The sequence below is a fragment of the Gobio gobio genome, assembly GCF_949357685.1.
Source record: "Gobio gobio genome assembly, chromosome: 10".
NCBI classification, from domain to species: domain Eukaryota; kingdom Metazoa; phylum Chordata; class Actinopteri; order Cypriniformes; family Gobionidae; genus Gobio; species Gobio gobio.
The window spans coordinates 36,522,816-36,542,977 of NC_137116.1; the positions used below are offsets into that span (position 1 = coordinate 36,522,816).

General features: G+C 37.2%; 1 protein-coding gene across 2 annotated transcripts in view; it reads right to left on the bottom strand.

Moving 5' to 3' along the window:
• Positions 1–907: 907 nt before the first annotated feature.
• The window catches only part of LOC307132781 (breakpoint cluster region protein), a 59,921-nt gene continuing 40,666 nt past the window's right edge, over positions 908–20,162 (bottom strand). For both annotated transcript variants that reach the window (XM_079827330.1, XM_079827331.1), the window contains exons 10-24: positions 17,983–18,104; positions 17,684–17,849; positions 17,462–17,581; positions 17,101–17,176; positions 16,853–16,957; positions 16,683–16,757; positions 15,137–15,234; positions 14,398–14,517; positions 9,377–9,436; positions 7,143–7,252; positions 5,788–5,927; positions 5,558–5,692; positions 5,360–5,465; positions 3,072–3,234; positions 908–2,934 (exon numbers count right to left, since the gene is read on the bottom strand). In XM_079827330.1, coding sequence (XP_079683456.1) covers positions 2,845–2,934; positions 3,072–3,234; positions 5,360–5,465; positions 5,558–5,692; positions 5,788–5,927; positions 7,143–7,252; positions 9,377–9,436; positions 14,398–14,517; positions 15,137–15,234; positions 16,683–16,757; positions 16,853–16,957; positions 17,101–17,176; positions 17,462–17,581; positions 17,684–17,849; positions 17,983–18,104 — 1,686 coding nt within the window. In that variant the 3' untranslated portion in view covers positions 908–2,844. The remainder of the gene's footprint in view (positions 2,935–3,071; positions 3,235–5,359; positions 5,466–5,557; positions 5,693–5,787; positions 5,928–7,142; positions 7,253–9,376; positions 9,437–14,397; positions 14,518–15,136; positions 15,235–16,682; positions 16,758–16,852; positions 16,958–17,100; positions 17,177–17,461; positions 17,582–17,683; positions 17,850–17,982; positions 18,105–20,162) is intronic.

The following is a 20,162-nucleotide window of genomic DNA, read 5'->3' on the forward strand; positions in this document are numbered from 1 at the left end:
CTGTACTAATAAGACTTAATGCTTCTTAATTTGCCAATCATTTACTTTGTATTTGCAGTCAAGCATCAATCATTCCTACAAGATACAGCAGCATTAGCCATAATACACTTTGACATAATTGAAAGAAAGCATACACTTGTTTTATCCTTTTTGTGCAGTCCAAAGCACACAAAACGGTGTTTAAGTCAGACCAAAAAAGTCAGACAAAGTCTTTCTGGGTTATAGGCTCAGTCTGAAAGTGAAATTGATATGATAATCGAGTCTTTCAATTAATAAGGTTAAGTTAAGGTTAATTAATAAAAAATAAGATAGAAAATTAAGTATAAAACATACAACTCTTCAAAATATTGAATTTTCTTTTTCTGTTTCAACAATAGCCACTAAAAGGAGGTTCAAAAGTTTGGAGTCAGGATTTTTTTTTTTTTTTTTTACAATAAATGAATATTATTAAATAAACGTAATTTCTTAAAATAAATGAATAGTTTTATTCAGCAAGGATGCAGAAATTGATCAAAAGTGTCCGTAAAGACATTTATATAATTTATATTTTAATTAATTTATTAATATTTCAAATAAATGCTGTTCTTTTGAATTTTCTATTCATCAAAGAATCCTGAAAAAAATATCATGGTATTTTTGATAAAAAAATATTGAGCAGCACAACAATAATGTTTCAAAATCACCATACTGGAATGATTTCTGATCATGTGACACTCAAGACTGGAGTAATGACGCTTTGCCATCACAAGAATGACTTAAATTATTTGTTATAATTTGTTCAAATAACATATATATGCATTTATATTGTCTAAATACAATTTTAAACCCTGATTTGTATGATTTAGCCATTTGCTAGCACTAAATGTACAAAAATAAAACTTAAAAATAAACAAAAACATGCGATTTGCAATTATCATTTCAACCAACTTCATGTTTATTATTCATCTACTTTGTACAGAATCACATTATGACCACACTTGAACAGGTCTGCCATACAAGTGTAGCATTGTGCAGTTTGAGTATTGTCCAGTAAAAATAATAAACGAAGACTATCGTTTCACAATAGTGCTCCAGAAGAGGAAGGAATGCTGAACGCAAACCACTGTGTCCTAACGTCTTCTGGGGAGTAATGCTATCTCTTTTTGAGGAACGTTTAATGTACTTGGCCATCGGTCAGATAAACACACAGAGCAGTCAACGGCTCTGTGGAAACAAGAGGATGAAGGAGTTTATTGTGATCCATCTCCTTAATCCACACACTGTGCAATACTTATCCATATACAGAACATTTCCTCATCATGGAGGCTGGGTTGTAAAATGGCAGCCAGGAATATCTTCATCAGTACAGTGTGTAATGGACCAAATAAAAGAGAGAAAAACGAGGAATGGCTATAGTTGTAATTCCAGTAGGACTTTGATAAAGGAAGTGCAGATTCCAGAACATACAATGGAATAAGAACAAAGAAAGGCAATGATCTTCAACACAATTACAGGAATGTCTCGGTTTTCCTTACTCTAAAGGAAATACACAAGCGTAAAGACTCTGTGTCGTACAATAACTAAAAGGTAATCTATAAAGGAAAAATAAGTCATAAACAAATCAACATGCCTGCATGTTACATGACATTTTGTTCTGAACAACAATACAGATATATGCATATTAGCCAAGATAAACTAAACAATTTACATACACACATAACATGGCAAGGTATTGGCACTGTTCAGGATCGCAAAGTGCTTGCAAGTTTTGTGAACAGCAAAAAAAAAAGAAAAAATAGAAGAAAAAAAAAGATCCTAAACCATTAAACAAGAAAGATTTACAGTGTTTGAATTAAGTTCATTTTTGCTCAATAAGTGATATTGTTCTAATGGAGAACTCCTATATCCATTTTAATATACAGTATTAAGTCCATCAGTCACGGTTAAGAATGTATGCATAACATGCAACGCCTTATATGATATAAAGGTTTAAAACTAGTTTTACTGTTTTGTTTTGTTTTGTAAGTTATGTGAGGTTTCCATTTAGAAAAGCACTGAAAAATTCAGTGTTCTAGTCCTATAATATCATGTGATATTACCCATGTGTACTGCATTGTTTTAATATAGGCTCAGTAATCACATATTAAGTGGATTTATGTGACATAAAACAGAAAAATGTTTTCATAAAACAAATGTAATGTATTTTCTTGGGAATCTAGGGAATGGTAGAATTGTGCCATACTGTATAGTTTCTGTTTGGTCATGAACCATTAAGACCGCTGCTATGTTGACCAAAGTCATACATTGGTTAAAGAATCTCACATTGGAATTCTCTGCGTTGTGTTTTATCCATCAGAAAAGGGCCATTTAAATGTGTTCCTGCTCGTGATTTGCGTGTTCAGATGTTCCGTAGCCCTCGCCACGGGAAGACATAAATTATAGGTGAGCAAAATGTCAGATCAAATAAAACGGTCATGGAAAACTGGAATTTGTCATTCTTTATAAACCCACAGTGCTGAAAGGAACGAGACAAAACGCAAGAATAACATCCAATGACTACGAGAAGCTTGGCACTCACCATTCAGTCAGAAAAGTTACAATGGATGACAGTGAAAATAAACAACATCACCTGCATGTTGAATGTAACTTTAAGTGCTTGTAACAGTGAGTCTGTGAGAAGATATCAGACTGGCTTGTCATTCTTCACTGTAAATTCTCCAGAAATATCAAGAGAATGCTATTTATGCAGTTGGGAGTTCACGCCGCTTGAAAGATTTCAGTAGGTTGTTGGTGCCCTCCATTGGTCATATGCTGAATCACTTCATTCCCAGGGCATTTCACAGCATAACGCACCTGAGCTTCTCTTCAAACCTCTGTGGAGAAGAGCATACTCTGACGTTTACTATCTGGAGTAGGGATCGTCTCCAACTGCAGGAAGTACAGTAATACCTGGACCTATAGAGATGAAGAGGAACAACCTGACCAACAGATCCAACCAATACATCAACAGAACTATTATTTTATACACGACTCATTTATGTGCTTTCAGACCTCAGGACAGTTCAAACCAGAGTTCAGTGTACATGTGTTACCTGAGACATAACCTCAAGAGACCAGCTGTCACTCATAGAGATGGGCTGTGTGGGATTGGCTGGAATTTTACTGTCCTTCTCAGAAGGGCGAAGGAGGGTTGGGCCGAAAACTGTGGCGAGATTGTGGAAGGACATCTTGTTGAAGATCTCATTCTCAGCCACCCTGAGGGAAACAAGGAAGAACCTTGAAGTCAACATGTAGGTCTAAAACAAATATGACTCTTGGAAATTATTCACAGATCTAATACTAGATCTGAAGAAAATGTGAAGGGTGCTTGCCTGCCCACAAAAAAGTTGGCAAATCAACTTAAGCCGGGTTCACACTGTACGATTTTGGCAACGATTTGGCCGTCTGAGACAAATTTTGTGAATCCACAAAGATTCCTCTGATACTAGGCCAAAATCTGAAGTCTTTGATTGCTAGTTTGACATGTTCGCTGACAGCCGATTAATCACCATTGTGATCACATTTTACCTAAAATGAAATTATGGCATTCTCCTACCTACGACAACCATCAAATCAAAAACCAATAGGAGCGCAGAACCCGATGACACAATTAGTGAGACCACAGCAAACTACCACATGCTCCACACATACACATTGTCATTTTTTTCGTGTTGTTGTGTATTTTGTTGTTGGCGGAATAGATCTACTACACTGCTGCTGCTGCAGAGCAAGTACACAGACTTGCAACTGCCAATACATTCACAGGCATTGCTGTAAGCATGTAAGACATGCTGCTGCACATGTAACATATATGAATTAAATATGAATTAACCCCCCGTAGTAGATCTATACAGGTGGAGCTGGGGAAGGTGGGGGGTTTCTGAAGCACGCTGCAGACTGCTAAAAGCAACACTACTGGTATTTGTTTGAATGTTGAGCCGCAGTTAATTGGCCGCTGGTGCAACAGCAACCAATCAGCTGCACTGTATAGATGACAATTTGATCGCTACCAAATGAGTTAATCAGCCTGTCAATCAACGTGTCACGGATTGATGATGTAAAACCCCAGACGAGTTTTCTTGCGTGCTTCCATTTTTAACTGCTGTACAGTCTGATATTAATGACAACTGAGATCCTACAGTGTGACATGGCGGTGCATATTTGTAAAGTCTGACAGGCAACAGTTGTAAAGGACTTTAAGACAAAAATAAATGTATTTAATTTATTCACACAGCTTAATATGTCCTTCTGCTTATTAAAGACTCGTATAAATTATGAGATCAATTGTGATTATTCTATGCTGTTGACAGCCCTAATTTGCATGGTTTTGTTTAAAAAAAGGTAGTGTTGTAAAATCGATTAATCGTGATTCATTGCATCTAACATCAAAGTTTTTGTTTACATATTCTGTGTATATATATATATGTGTGTGTGTGTGTGTGTGTGTGTGTGTGTGTGTGTGTGTGTGTGTGTGTGTGTGTGTGTGTGTGTGTGTGTGTGTGTGTGTGTGTGTGTGTGTGTGTGTGTGTGTGTGTGTGTGTGTGTGTGTATACACATTTAGGGCTGTCAAACTATTAATCACAATTAATTGCATCCAAAACAAAAGTTTGTGTTTAAATAATATAAGTGTGTTTCCTGTGTGTGTGTGTGTGTGTGTGTGTGTGTGTGTGTGTGTGTGTGTGTGTGTGTGTGTGTGTGTGTGTGTGTGTGTGTGTGTGTGTGTGTGTGTGTTTGTGTGTACAAACACATACAGACATATAAATATTAGGGCTGTCAAAAGATTAATCGCGATTAATCGCATCCAAAATAAAAATTTGTGTTTACATAATATATGTGTGTGTACTCTGTTAATTATTATTTATATATAAATACACACACATTCATGTATATATTTAAGAAATATTGGCATGTATATACTGTAAATACATTTATATAATCTATAATATATATAAATATAAATGTTTTATATATAAAAAAATATTTTTTTCTTAAACATATACATGCTTGTGTGTGTATTTATATATAAATAATAATTAACAGAGTACACACACATATATTATGTAAACACAAACTTTTATTTTGGGTGCGATTAATCGCGATTAATCTTTTGACAGCCCTAATAAATATATATGTATATACACACACACACACAACAAAACATTTGTTAGATGTGATTAATCGCAATAATCGATTTGACAGCCCTAAAAAGGGTGTTTTAGGTGGTTTCTATGATATTTTCGTTCCTAGATTGAGATCAGGATTTCACAAGCACCAGTACAAATCTGTATATTTTCACTTAGGAATCATATTATTGAAATATGACTGATGAGACAATCTTCACCTCTTGAGATGGTCCAGCAGAAACAGGAAGGTCAGCAGGTTAGGTTCGGGTAGTGAGAGTAACAAGTTCAGCATACAGCTTTCCTTTGCCACACTGTCTGACAACGCTGAAGGAAATTCAAAAAGCAAGAATACATTTTTGTGAACTGTTTTATACAAGTTATGAATCATTATAACTTAAAAAAAACTCTCAACTTACCAATTCCTTCAGTGAAATTTGCATAGAGTTCATCGGTGAAGAGGGGCTCAGGAAGCTCTCTGAAGTAAAGCTTCAGAGTTCCAGCAATGGCATTCACGTCCATCTCACTCATCATAACTGAAACGTCTTTATTGTCTGTTGTCACAAAACATACAAATGTATATAATATTAAATATATAATATATTTTAATTTGTAGGTTCATTCCTGCAAGAAGTACTACTGTACTCACTGGCATCAAACGCAGCTTTCAGGGCCTGGATGTCTGTGGCCACACCAGAGACACGATAGATGCCCACTTCCTCCATCCCTCTGCGCTCAATCTCCTCTAAACACTGTCTCACAATGAGAGGCACTTTGGAGTGCTCCCGTCTGAGAGGAACAAACACACACAAGTCAACAATGAGCGTCTGGAAAATATATTTCAGTTGATCTGCACTTTTTTTTTTTTTCAGTATTAAAGCTGTAAATTCTATGACCACAGGAAATTATGGGAAATCTTTTGGCACATTCATGGGATGTAAAAAAAACAGAGCTTGTTTATTTGTTCACTGTGAAAGGAAAAGTTACTTTGTGGTATCAACGTTCTCACAGCCTATATTTAAACCTACATCTGCATTATCCTGACAAAGCATTCCAATATCCCAAAATCAACATCATAATGAGACCACCTGGGAAAATGAACATTTTGTCCGGCATAAATCCCTCCCAAAACTGTCATTTTTTTTTTATTTTTAAAACAACTATTATTAAAGGGCAATATTTCACCCTTATGTATTAGTGTTAAACTATGAAAAATGCATATCTGAGAGTCTAATTCCTAAATCCACAGTCCTGTTTTTATTGCAGTCCTCTGAGGGAAGCCCTTGGCAAACCCTTGCCTTTAATAATAATTTCTTCCTGTTTCTCAGGAAGTCCATAATGGGGTTGCTTTCTGTTTTCCTTGCTGCTTTTAAAAATCCTTCTGACGAAGACCACCTTTCCTCAGCTTTATTAAAAGGAAGTGTTCCCCCTCCTTATTTTTTATGAGCCCTCATTTGAGTCAGGTGGGTCTATGAAAACACTCTGAGAAGAGACCCTGTGTCCTCTAAATTATGGGAAACATGGCTGACATCTGACTGGTGTTGCTCCTGGAGTGAGAGATGTGTGAGTGAAACGTGACTGCTTTTATTATTGAATCATGATTGACTTTTACAATACAATATAAATTTATTAATCCTTAAAGGTGCACTCGCTAGCCTTTTTGGCAGTCAGCTTGGTCTTAAACTGACATATTGTGGTGTGGATGCAGCATTACTCAAAAACAGTTATGGAATTACACAAAAAGAGGGGGGTAAGTAGTATTATTTTTCTGGTCATGTGATCACAACATGGCAGGCCCTATGAGGAGACCCATTCCATGTAAAGAAAACCCTTTTTTAGGCTACTGATATGACTGGAATAGTCTAATGTGAGTGGACAATTTAAAAAACGATTGAAAATAACTTTTTTTAATGAGGGGAAAACAATGTTATATCCATTATATTAATCCTGTGTATTCTATAATGTATTTATATCAGTCATAGATTGATCTGTAGGTTGACTCACTTAGTGACAGCCCCGATTTTGACCCCAAACACTCCGGACTGTTTCCTGGAGGGCATCCTCTTCAGACTGAACTCTCTGCTGGTAAACCGCATAGACAGCTTGACCTCAATCTGGAAAGAGTGATGAATGTGCACAACTTTTTTACAAAAACATCTCACTGATGAGAACAAAAGAGCTCTGTGCTCAATCTCACCTATCAAATAATCAAGAATTAAATCACTGTAAGCTGTAGCCATCCGCTTAATATCAAGCCACGTGGCCAAGATAATCCATCATTGCTTTATACTGCTAAAAATATATATGGACTGAAGATATACAGTCAAACCAAAATGTATTCTGACACCTTTTCTCACATTATCACAGTTTATTCGCTATAGTTTAGAAAATGGTAATAAAATATGACAAGAACCCCGAGTTAAACGGTGTCAGAACAAATTCATCTTGATAATGTCAGATAACTTTGATAGAAAAGTATGTAATTGATTACAATCAACCAATCAGCTGTTAAATTTAAGTACACAATTAGATAATACCAATTTAGGTCAACCAATTACCAAGCAAGCTTAATTTAGTTTGGCCTGTGGTGTAAAAGGTCGCATTAGCAATTAAATAAAAAACAGTTAAGCAAAACATGGTCAGGTCAAAGATTCTGAATAATTTTGATCACAAATGTTTATATATTTTACTGGTAGTCTGCTGTATGAAGAGTTTTTGGGTATAATATGTCACAGAATAATTTATTTTGATTTCCTCACTTACTTAAGTGAACTATAGTGTACTGCACCCACTAGCAAAAAATTATATCTGGTGTCTGATTTATTTTTGGTTTGACTGTATATATGGACACATACACGGTATATATATAATATATATACTGAGTATGTGTCCATATATATATATATACACACCACTCACACACACACTCTCACACACACTCTCACACACACTCTCACACTCACACTCACCACACTCACACTCACACTCACAGTCACACACTCAGTCACACACTCAGTCACACACTCAGTCAGTCACACACTCAGTCACACACTCACACACACACTCACACACACACACACACACACACACACACACACACACACACACACACACACACACACTCACACACACACTCACACACACACTCACACACACACTCACACACACACACACACACACTCACTCACACAGTCACACAGTCGCACACTCGCACACTCGCACACTCACACACTCACACACTCACACACACACACACACTCACACACACACTCACACACACACTCACACACACACTCACACACACACTCACACACACACACACACACTCACTCACACAGTCACACAGTCGCACAGTCGCACACTCGCACACTCACACACTCACACACTCACACACTCACACACTCACACACTCACACACTCACACACTCACACACTCACACACTCACACACTCACACACACAACTGTTCAAAAGCTTAAGATATTAATACTTTTATTCAGCAAGGATGCATTAAGTTGATCAAAAGTGAAAGTGATTTCTATATCAAATAAATGCTGTGCATTTAAACTTTCTATTCATCAAAGAAACTTGACCAAATGTATCACAGTTTCCACAAAAATATTAAGCAGCACAACTGTTCAAGATTAATAATAATATGAAATATTTGAGCAGCAAATCAGCATATTTGACTGATTTCTGAAGGATCATGTGACACTGAAGACTGGAGTAATGATGCTGAAAATTCAGCTTTTTAATTTTTAATTGCAATAATATTTCACAATATTACTTTTTTCTGTATTTGTATAAAAAAAAATGCAAGCATGTGAGATTAATTTAAAAAACACATATCTTTCAGAACCAACTTTTGAACAGTAGTGTATTTCAATAGAGTTTATTTTGGCAAATTAAATCTACCGAAATGTATCTGTTATACAGCTTTAGGGAATAATAAATACAAAAACAATTTATACACAATCTAATTTAAATATCTTACAAAATCTGCAAAAGAGACAAGTAATACACACCATATGCATATGGTTATATCATCATATATTTCAGTTTTCTGCAATGGCACAGCAACATCAATTATATATCATCTATATATATCCCAGATATATATAGATGATCTTAAAGTGTGCTGGCCTATTTAAATGTAAATGGACTATTGAACATTTAATAAAGTGATTGCTCCTATTATTAGTAAAGGTGTTATTATTGTGCAGGATGAGCCACACTGACCCCATTCATGCTGATTACTGTCCTCTGCCAGTCTTTACCCTGCAGTGATTGAGGATCCAGCTGTGAAAATAGGGACAAATGTCAATCAAGAGGATAATCCTTATCTGAGTGTGACCCACACGCAGAGTCACCTGCTAAAAATGGCAGCTCAGTGAAGACGATACTGGAAAGCAACTACATTTTGCACAAATAAATAAACAAGTCAGCTGAGCCAGGACAAAGAAGATAGCTGCTGAGACACAATGTATGCAAATCATACATGTCAATGCACAATACTCTTTCAACTTACAGGCAAAGTCACTTAAACAGAAATGCACAACCAAAAGAATATTATAATCCAAGCGGTTTCCCTTCTTTATGATATGTCCATCTTCCCTAGGTCTTATACCCAGTATTCCATAATGTTCACATAGTCAGTTGTCAATCCAGTGTCTCTAATACCAGGATGTCAGTTTGTATTTATTGTGGTCTGCTATAGCTGATGTGACAGCATAATTTACCAGCTTGCAGCCAAAGAAAAGGCCTGTATTGATTGGTTGGTTTTACTCATGCCAACAAATCTGATTTATCTAATATGAAAGGCGACTGATGCATTAGAACATGGTGAAATGACAGCAACAATCAATGTCATATTCTGTACACAGATGTTCAGGGAACATCCATCCAGTGTGTTCAGACAGGACTCTTTTTTTTTTTTTATCATCATACAGGAGTACACACTGAGTCATACATCGTACATGAGTCCATACAGATTCCATTATTAATAATAAGAAGAAATGTTTCGTGAGCAGCATATCAGCATATTAGAACGATTTCTGAAGGATCATGTGACACTGAAGACTAGAGTCTTCTGAAAAAATGAACCATCATGCTCCATGCCTTCAGCCGTGACTTGAGCTGCAGAAGACGCTGTTATTTTAACAACAGTAGCAGAAACACGATGAGCAGCAAAATATATACTTTTTGCCAAAAATAAGAATGCAGCAATAACAATTATTTGCTACTGACTCTGACCGTTTAACTAAACCAGGTTTGTGACAAGTTAATGCATGGCGCCTTTCGTTTTTTTGTCCATACTTAAGTATATTTAAGTATAAGTATTTCATAATAAACAATTATATTATTTGGAACATTATTTAGAGATGTCAAGGGAAGATCATGGAATTACTAGTTAACTTTGTTTTGTCCTCATGATTATGTACGTTGTTTATTTTTAGTAGTTTATTACTTTGTGCAAAATATAAAAATGGTCCATTCTTTTCTTAAGAGGTAAACCCTGCACCCCGAGTAGGTTTTCTCAGTTCCAAGGCCTTCAATGTGCCACACACATAAGTGTCTAAATATAAAAAAAATGTAAATAAAAATAGCTTGATAAAACATCGGATCTAACTTTTTTATATTCCTATCCAGTTGGGAGAAAATGTTTTTTGTTTGTTTGTTTGTTTGTTTTCTTTTGGTGGTGGGGGGTGGGATAAATATTGGTAAAATGTCTTATACATCACTGCTTTTTCTTTTTTCTTTTACAAAGTACAACAGCTGCCCCCATTAAAATGTATAACTGTTAAAAAAAAAAGTATTGTCCGGACCTCCGCTAGGAAGGAAATATAGAGACTGGATCTCTTGGAACTTTCATTGAATACCCCGATAACTAAATGCAGATTTAATATGTTATCTTATGTTAACTATGACAGTCCAAAAAATACATTTTGACCCCCAGCAGCCTCTTGCTGCCCCCTGGAGGTATGAAAGTCCCGCAGTACACCAGGGTGTATTATGTACTCATTCTCAAGCCTTAATTTTTTCAAATCACAATTTCTGTTGCATAGTTTAACCAAAACAATGCATGGTCGTCTGTTTTACGGATACCACGAAATACAGACTGATGGTAAAATCCACATCAAACACTTCACCATCTCAATTCCTAACCAGCATTCTTAATAATATCCATCGCAAAGCAAGTTAATGAACAGAGTCTCTCATTTCCAGAATTCCTCACACAAGGAGGTGAGGCTCTCGTTACCTTCTGCCTGAGGAGCGTGCTGCGAACTCTACCCCAGAGTCGAGCCCCGGTGCTGGGACCTCTCCTGAGGCCAGTATCCACCTCGTCGTCCTCCTCCTGTTTCTCCTCTTCCTCCTCTGCAGAGCTGCTAATCAACTCTTCCTTCATCAGTTTACTGCTCACAGCCTTCATTCTACCATAATGCTCTTCACCATTCTCCATCTGGTCCTTATTGCCCATCTTGCTCAGGTTCCTCAGAGGAAGCTGCTGTTATTGACAAGAAGCAGCAGGATATAGGATAACGAATCCCTCCCCGCTCACAGAAGCTCAGTCAAATTCAGATCTTCCATGTCATCCTGAAGCAGTGCGTGCTTTGGTATAACTGTTCTCATGCTGGTCTGGATGAACCTGTTGTTGTGAATGTCTTGTCTGATATATTCTTGAGCACACACGCGCACACACACACAGAGCTCCCCTGACAGAGCTGTTCCACAGATGGAGCGCTGGGATTAACTACTGAATCTCCACCCACCCTGATGATTATGGCCCAGTGTAACAGCTGACCAACCGACAATGTTTTCAAGACAATTTCAAGTGTTCTGCTTGGTGTTTTTTTGGTTACAGCACTGAAATGTGGCATTTCCAAAGTTTAGGACAATATTATGTATCCAGTTGTAACAATCATTTGAGAAGAAACTGAAGCTTTTATCTCTATACAAACAGGCATAAAGGATCTTGCTGGGAGTGTTTGAAGTAAACAACTGAGGACTATACAGTCTGTTGCCACAAAGGAAATGCATATGGTTGCTGTGGCAACAAAGGATCATGTGATTAAGACAAAAGCTTTCATTTGCTGATGCAGACTCTCACTCCTCCCATCCGTAATGTCGCACCTTCCCCTTCGGGACTCTGTCAGCGTGTCATGTCCCACTTTCTCTCTGGAGTGCTTCCAAAGAACTTTGACGACAATCCATAGCACAGTCCCTCTAATCCTTCATAACACCTAAGCATTTCCCCAAGGCCGCCCCTCTGCTGTTTTCCCTGGTGACACGACCACACCACCGCATATGGCAGGATTATCTACCTGAACAACTTACCGGCTTTGTTCTGTTCATTGCATTAGGCAATAAAAATGTAAATGCTTAGTCACTATGTGTAAGCAGATTATACACTGCCTTGTTTTATCCTGGGATGTATGACTAATCGATAAAATCGCCAATGAAAATAATCGACACAATTTCATTGCTGATTACTTGGATTTGTGCACAGAGAAAAAATTACATCAGTTACAACACTTTACAGAAGAGAAAACAGTTATATGGGGGGGGAAAGGCATTTGAGGCCCCAAAGCTTAGTTTCATGTTGGTTTAATTTAATTTAATTTAACTTCTTATTTAAACTGGATATACACTCACCTAAAGGATTATTAGGAACACCATACTAAAACTGTGTTTGACCCCCTTTCGCCTTCAGAACTGCCTTAATTCTACATGGCATTGATTCAACAAGGTGCTGAAAGCATTCTTTAGAAATGTTGGCCCATATTGATAGGATAGCATCTTGCAGTTGATGGAGATTTGTGGGATGCACATCCAGGGCACGAAGCTCCCGTTCCACCACATCCCCAAGATGCTCTATTGGGTTGAGATCTGGTGACTGTGGGGGCCATTTTAGTACAGTGAACTCATTGTCATGTTCAAGAAACCAATTTGAAATGACTCGAGCTTTGTAACATGGTGCATTATCCTGCTGGAAGTAGCCATCAGAGGATGGGTACATGGTGGTCATAAAGGGATGGACATGGTCAGAAAAAATGCTCAGGTAGGCCGTGGCATTTAAACGATGCCCAATTGGCACTAAGGGGCCTAAAGTGTGCCAAGAAAACATTCCCCACACCATTACACCACCACCACCAGCCTGCACAGTGGTAACAAGGCATGATGGATCCATGTTCTCATTCTGTTTACGCCAAATTCTGACTCTACCATCTGAATGTCTCAACAGAAATCGAGACTCATCAGACCAGGCAACATTTTTCCAGTCTTCAACTGTCCAATTTTGGTGAGCTCGTGCAAATTGTAGCCTCTTTTTCCTATTTGTAGTGGAGATGAGTGGTACCCGGTGGGGTCTTCTGCTGTTGTAGCCCATCCGCCTCAAGGTTGTGCATGTTGTGGCTTCACAAATGCTTTGCTGCATACCTCGGTTGTAACGAGTGGTTATTTCAGTCAAAGTTGCTCTTCTATCAGCTTGAATCAGTCGGCCCATTCTCCTCTGACCTCTAGCATCAACAAGGCATTTTCGCCCACAGGACTGCCGCATACTGGATGTTTTTCCCTTTTCACACCATTCTTTGTAAACCCTAGAAATGGTTGTGCGTGAAAATCCCAGTAACTGAGCAGATTGTGAAATAATCAGACCGGCCCGTCTGGCACCAACAACCAAGCCACGCTCAAAATTGCTTCAATCAGCTTTCTTTCCCATTCTGACATTCAGTTTGGAGTTCAGGAGATTGTCTTGACCAGGACCACACCCCTAAATGCATTGAAGCAACCGCCATGTGATTGGTTGATTAGATAATTGCATTAATGAGAAATTGAACAGGTGTTCCTAATAATCATTTAGGTGAGTGTAAACTGGACATTAAATACAATGACAAAACTTTTATCTGATTAAATAATGAATCAAAAGATACTGCCAACAGATTAATCGATTAATAAAAGTTGCAGACCTACTAAAATGTACCGGTACTACTTTTACAAAAAAAGTACTATGAAAGAAAATCAGAGAAATTCCAAAATTTAAACAACGACTTAAAATATACTGTAAGTGCATTGTTCAAAACAATATGCCGTTAACGGTCTGGTGTTTGTTGGTGAGATCATCCCTGGGCTCTGTAATCACTGTGAGGAACCGCTGCTGAAATTATATGAGCAGTTCATAATCTCAAAGCTCCCTAAAATATTCAAGTATCATATAAAAGGTATCCCTGCATGTGATGAGTGGACATACTGAGCAAGCATACCTGAATCTGTCCCTTGGCCATGATGCGATCCGTGTTCTCCCCATCTTCCCTGCACTGTTTGACCTTACTGTAACACAGCAGTCTGAGGGTCTGAGAGCCCTCCAGCTCAATCTCAAACTCCTGTGAAAAGAGAGTCCAACCTTCACTTAAACCATTCAACTTGCATTATAATGTCTTTAAATATGTAAAGGCCAACTGAAGTGCTTTGAAACGCGCAGCATTATTCAATGTGTTGACGTAATTTCCCCTGAAATGGCTCCAGCTGTTAGTAGCTCCTCCCCTTTTTTGAAACAGCCAATAGCGTTTCACGTAGAAATGAGTAAATGTGTGAACAACTGACCAATTTCAGACACAGCTTCAGCGTCTATTTATAATGTAGGGGGTGGGACGCTTCAGATTCTAGAGAGCATTTGATTGGACAGAAGATGTGATGAGAAGATGAAGTCTGTGATGATGACATCAAAATCTCTGATTCGTTTTAACGGAAGTGAGAGACTGCAAGTTTTGAATGCTTATATCTCCTAAATGCGAATTTTGTCATTGTTTTGGAACACACTAAAGCAAAAAAAACTTCCAATTTGATTTCAGGGGGCCTTTAAAGATGCAGGGTGCAATTTATTCTCAACTAAAAGTAACTGCAACATAATTACAAAAAATATATCAGTCTTTCTAACACTATATAGGTTTCTTTATCATTTAATGTTTGTGAAGGTGACTGACGATGGGCTGCAGTTCTGACCTCATTCCAGTTTGGCTCTGTGGTGTCTCTGTACACACGAGTCTTTGCTTTGTTCACAAAGTAGCCGAAAGAGTCCACCTCTAACGTACAGTACAGATCTGGGGTGAGGGAGAGAACAGACAACAAGCTAGTTACATATAAAACCATTTTCAAATATAAAAAAAACAACCTGAAACTGAGAGTTATTTTCCACACAGTATCTTTTCCAATTATTGTTAAAGGTAAAAGTATTAGGAGAGGGCAGTATGACTAAAATCACAATATCTATAACTAAGACGTCAAGTATATTCCATGATAGTTATAAAAAAAAAAAAAAAAAAAAAAAAAATTAATAATAATAATAATAATAATAATAATAAAATAATAAAATAAATAAATAAATATATATATATATATATATATATATAATTTATTATTATTTTTTTTTTTTAATAATATATAATGTATATAGTATAATTTATGGAATAAAACGCTTTATACAAAAATAAATAAAATCAGAAAAATATAATACCAAAAAAATAAGACCACGGAAATGAATAAGTCATCAAAAAGCTACATCAAAAGCAGCTGTCTTGTATAACACTTTAGTTACAAAAGAAACAGTAAAAACAACAGTGAAACACTGAAATGAACACTATAAAACATAAAATATTTTATATACATTTACTCTACTTTTCCAAAGTTTGGTAAGATTTTTTATGTGACCTCTGGAAGTCCCTTATACCTCACCAAGACTGCATTTGTTTGATCAAAAATGCAGTAAAAACAGTAATAGTGAAATATAATTAAAAATAAAAAATATATTTTTTTAATGTAATGCAATTCCTGTGATGGCAAAGCTGAATTTTCTTCAGTGTCACATGATCCTTCAGAAATCAATCTAATATGCTGATTTGGTGCTCAAGGAAAAAAGAAAATCTTATTATTATCTGTTTTCATTGAGGAATAGACACCTTAAAAGAATAGTACAAATCTTTCATAGAAATAACATAAATGTCTTTAATTTGTCACTTATATATGTACTTTGTTTTGTCCCTTTTGATCAATGTACTTTTCATTATAATCATTAATACACAATATTATTTAATAAACATTGGTTTCAAATAGTGCCTAAGAACAGTGTTCATGCTCTTGAGGATCTTATAACATGTTTATATTGTCGCGATGCTTTATACAGTCATGCCGCTCAACCCTACTCTGCATTAAGGAAGATTCTATTGGGGACAAAGGCTATAAGAAAGCAGAAACAATGAATGAGCGAGAACAAAGAGAGATGGAAATTAACGACGGAGAGTTCGATTTAAGAAAGAACGCAGTGTTCCCTGTTAATCCACCCGTTCCACAGCTGTTCACAGAGAGAACTCTGCCCAACAACAGCAGGGAGCATGTCAGGTGTTTTCATGCATGTGCGCACATATTAGAGAAGCATTCAATAATTTAATGATTACTGTGAGCCGGATTTCACTCCATCTAATTTCAACCAGCCAAAAAACACACTGCTGCAGTCTCATAAACTAGGTGAGACATTGTGTGCCAGACAACTTACTCGAGCTCTGTTTCAGCCCTGTTGCAGAATGGACAATCACATTCAGAAAGCCATACAGCCCAGTGGATTCATCATCTATTAGGGGGGAAATCAACTTAAGTTATGACAAGTTTCAGATAGAAAGAAAGAAAAGCAAAACAATTCTTAATGAAAGAAAAATAGGCACTCACCTTCTTTATTGATTGTCAGAGGAACATTGTGAACCGTCTGTAGCTTCACGCAGGAGTTGGTGAGCATCTGCAACTCCAGCGAAGTCAAAGAAAAACTCTTGAAACCTGAGAGAGATCATTCAAAAATCAAGAGAGACTTGGTCAGTGGAGCTACTTTCATCTTTCTGAAGGAAAAGAGCAGTTTACGGAGTCCTGTTGTGATTTTCTTGGAAGAAAGGAACGTTTCTGTGAGGAACAGCAGAGCTTACACTTTTTCTGCTGCTCCCGAATGATCTCCCTCCATTCTTCTCGCTCGTAATCAGACGAAATAAGGAATGTATAGCCCTAAAATAAAGAAATAAAATGAATTAAGAACTGTTGCGAAAGGCTTGTTTAAATTTTCAGTTTTAAACTATAATAGAATATTATAGAATATTATAGAATTCCAATCTTTGTTATTTTTCAGCTATCTGCCATAACATGAAAATAGAAATTATATTAGCGTGAGTAGTAACTGATGTCTGAATTTTTTACTTTTGGGGGAAAACTATCCCATTTAAGTTTTCAAAAGTCTTAAAGAACTTCAAAGCAAAAACAAACACAGACAGCAGATTTTTGGTATTGATTCACCTTGCCATTCCTATTACTGACTCGGAAGGCCATGCATGGAGACATGAGCAGCAGCAGCGATTCCTGTTCGCACAGTTTCTTCCTGAGGCGATCGAGGACTTTACTTCCTTTACACACTCTCTGAACACATGGGAGAATGAATGCAAGAACAGATGGGACACAATTAACACAAAGCTGATTGTTTGCTGTAGAAAAGCATTTCTGATGAATGCCTTCATCTACCTTTTCTTTCTGGATCTCGTTCTTGATCTGGGAGATCTTAAACTTCATACAATCTATCTCTTCCTCTGGTATCTGAGGGAACGGTGAGGACTCTGATTCATCAATGGTCTGAAAGGTGACATCAGCTAGCGGGATATACCACTTACAGTCATACTGCTGCCCCTTCCTAAACATGGGGAGACACAGAAACCAGGGGTCACATATGTGACAAAGAAGATGAGATTTAAAAAAAAACACGACAACTTTGAAATGTGGAATGTTTTCACAGAAGAAAAAAAGTTTAATAAAGATTGACTTGCCCTCCGGTTTGTTTCTTCAATTTGGCGCAAAGCAGCAGGTCGGTAAAGAGGAAGACATGCCGAAGTTTTCGTGCCCCTTCTACTAACTCCACCATAAACTGGTCTCTGAGAAGCTGTCGATTCTTTAAAGACATTAGGAAGACTTTAATATGCAGGACAATACATTTAAAACAAAAACTATGCCTTTTTCTGTTATATCTCTAGGAAATTGCAGATATAATCATCACAAGTACTTTTTCATAGACTGTGTTGACGTGTTTCCACATTGTAAATAAATTGTTTTCCAGTTTTGTGAGATGTTTCTCTTCTGACCAATGTAATCAATCTCTCTATTTTTTCCCCTCTTTTGTAAAGTCTCAGAAATGCTATTGTGGAACTCTTCAAATTTGAGATTCTGTACTATAAAAGTTTACCCAACTATGACTGCTTTTGAGAACTCTGGAAATGTGAAAAGTGTCTTTGTGTTCTTTGCTAACCAAACAACCTTGACACACTTAGTTTTAACTGTTCACCAATAGGGGGCGCTCGTGTATTGTTTACTGCCCCATGAATCAGTGGCAGTCACTATTTTTCCTTAGGCAGGAGGTCATTTAAAGTAGGTGAGGAGGAAAAGCAGCCAATGAGAGGCTCATACTCATTCACTCAAATGGAGGCATGACACACTTAAGAAATTGCGCTATTGTGGGTGAGTCACGGGAGCTATTTTCATGATAATGATGGCAGCCTGAGGGGGTTTCAACCTTGGACAAGCATGTCTAGATGGGATTAAAAAAAAAGTGTGCAGGATGAGATGATTCACAAAAGGCAGATATGATGGTAAATACCTACTGTAAACCACATTAGAGAGGGAAAAAAACAAACAAATCATAAGTAGCTCATTTTTTCCTTAAAATAACAATGATACCAAATTGAAAAAGTGCCTTACGAGATATTCCCAAAGATGCCCATCTCAGGTCATTCTTTATAAATGGGTGTGCATTTGCACTCTTGAGTGACCGAAACCTCCCTAATTGAAGGGTGTGTGACATATGTGAAAGACATCTGCTCTTTTCATGGCCTAAATGTCTGTGTGTGTGTGTGTGTGTGTGTGTGTGTGTGTGTGTGTGTGTGTGTGTGTGTGTGTGTGTGTGTGTGTGTGTGTGTGTGTGTGTGTGTGTGTGTGTGTGTGTGTGTGTGTGTGTGTGTGTGTGTGTGTGTGTGTGTGTGTGTGTGTGTGTGTGTGTGTGTGTGTGTGTGTGTGTGTGTGTGTGTGTGTGTGTGTATGTATGTGTGTTCATATTTTTTTTTCTATTCTGGTGGGGACTTCAACACTGACACTGACACACTGACTCAAGGGGACTCGTGTCACCGTGGGAACCTAAATTGAGGTCCCCATGAGGAAACAAGCTTATAAATCATACAGAATGAGTTTTTTTGAAAATGTAAAAATGCATAAGTATTGTGCGATGGGTAGGTTTAGGGTTAGGATTAGTGTAAGGGGTTAGAATATACAGTTTGTACAGTATAAAAACCATTATGTCCATGGAGAGTCCCAACAAATATAGCGAACCAGACGTGTGTGTGTGTGTGTGTGTGTGTGTGTGTGTGTGTGTGTGTGTGTAGATGCATTCAAAACATTGGCTCTGATCTGTGGCCCTAGCTTCATCGAGTGTGTGTTTATCTCTTATGTTTAAACCTGCATTTTTTTACAACAGAATTTGGCCCACATGATCTACGAGTACAGTATTGACGTTGGACGTATTCAGGAGACATCTGCTAAAACAGCCTAAGATGAGAAGCAACACATGGCCATGAACTGGAAATCCATCATCTCGCAGACAATAATTACACAGGACATGGACCAAGATGTCCAGTCATAAAGAAACGATAATGCTGGAAAATGCAATATTTTCTTTCTGAGCAGGCATTATCAGAGCTCTGAATGAAAATGTAAACATGAAATTAAATGGATCATATGTTTTTGTTGATGTTTTACCACAAAATCAATTAAATTAGACTTGGTATATAGTGCACAAAAGATATAAGCTACTTTTATGGCACTTTTGTGCATTTCACATTGTTGAAACGTGAAAGTTATATTCCTTTATACAAAAATGTTAGTTCGATCCCAGTGGAGTTGCAACAAGATATTTTAGTTCTCTGGCGCTGAGTCACAGTAATGATTAATGTTGAGAAAGAAT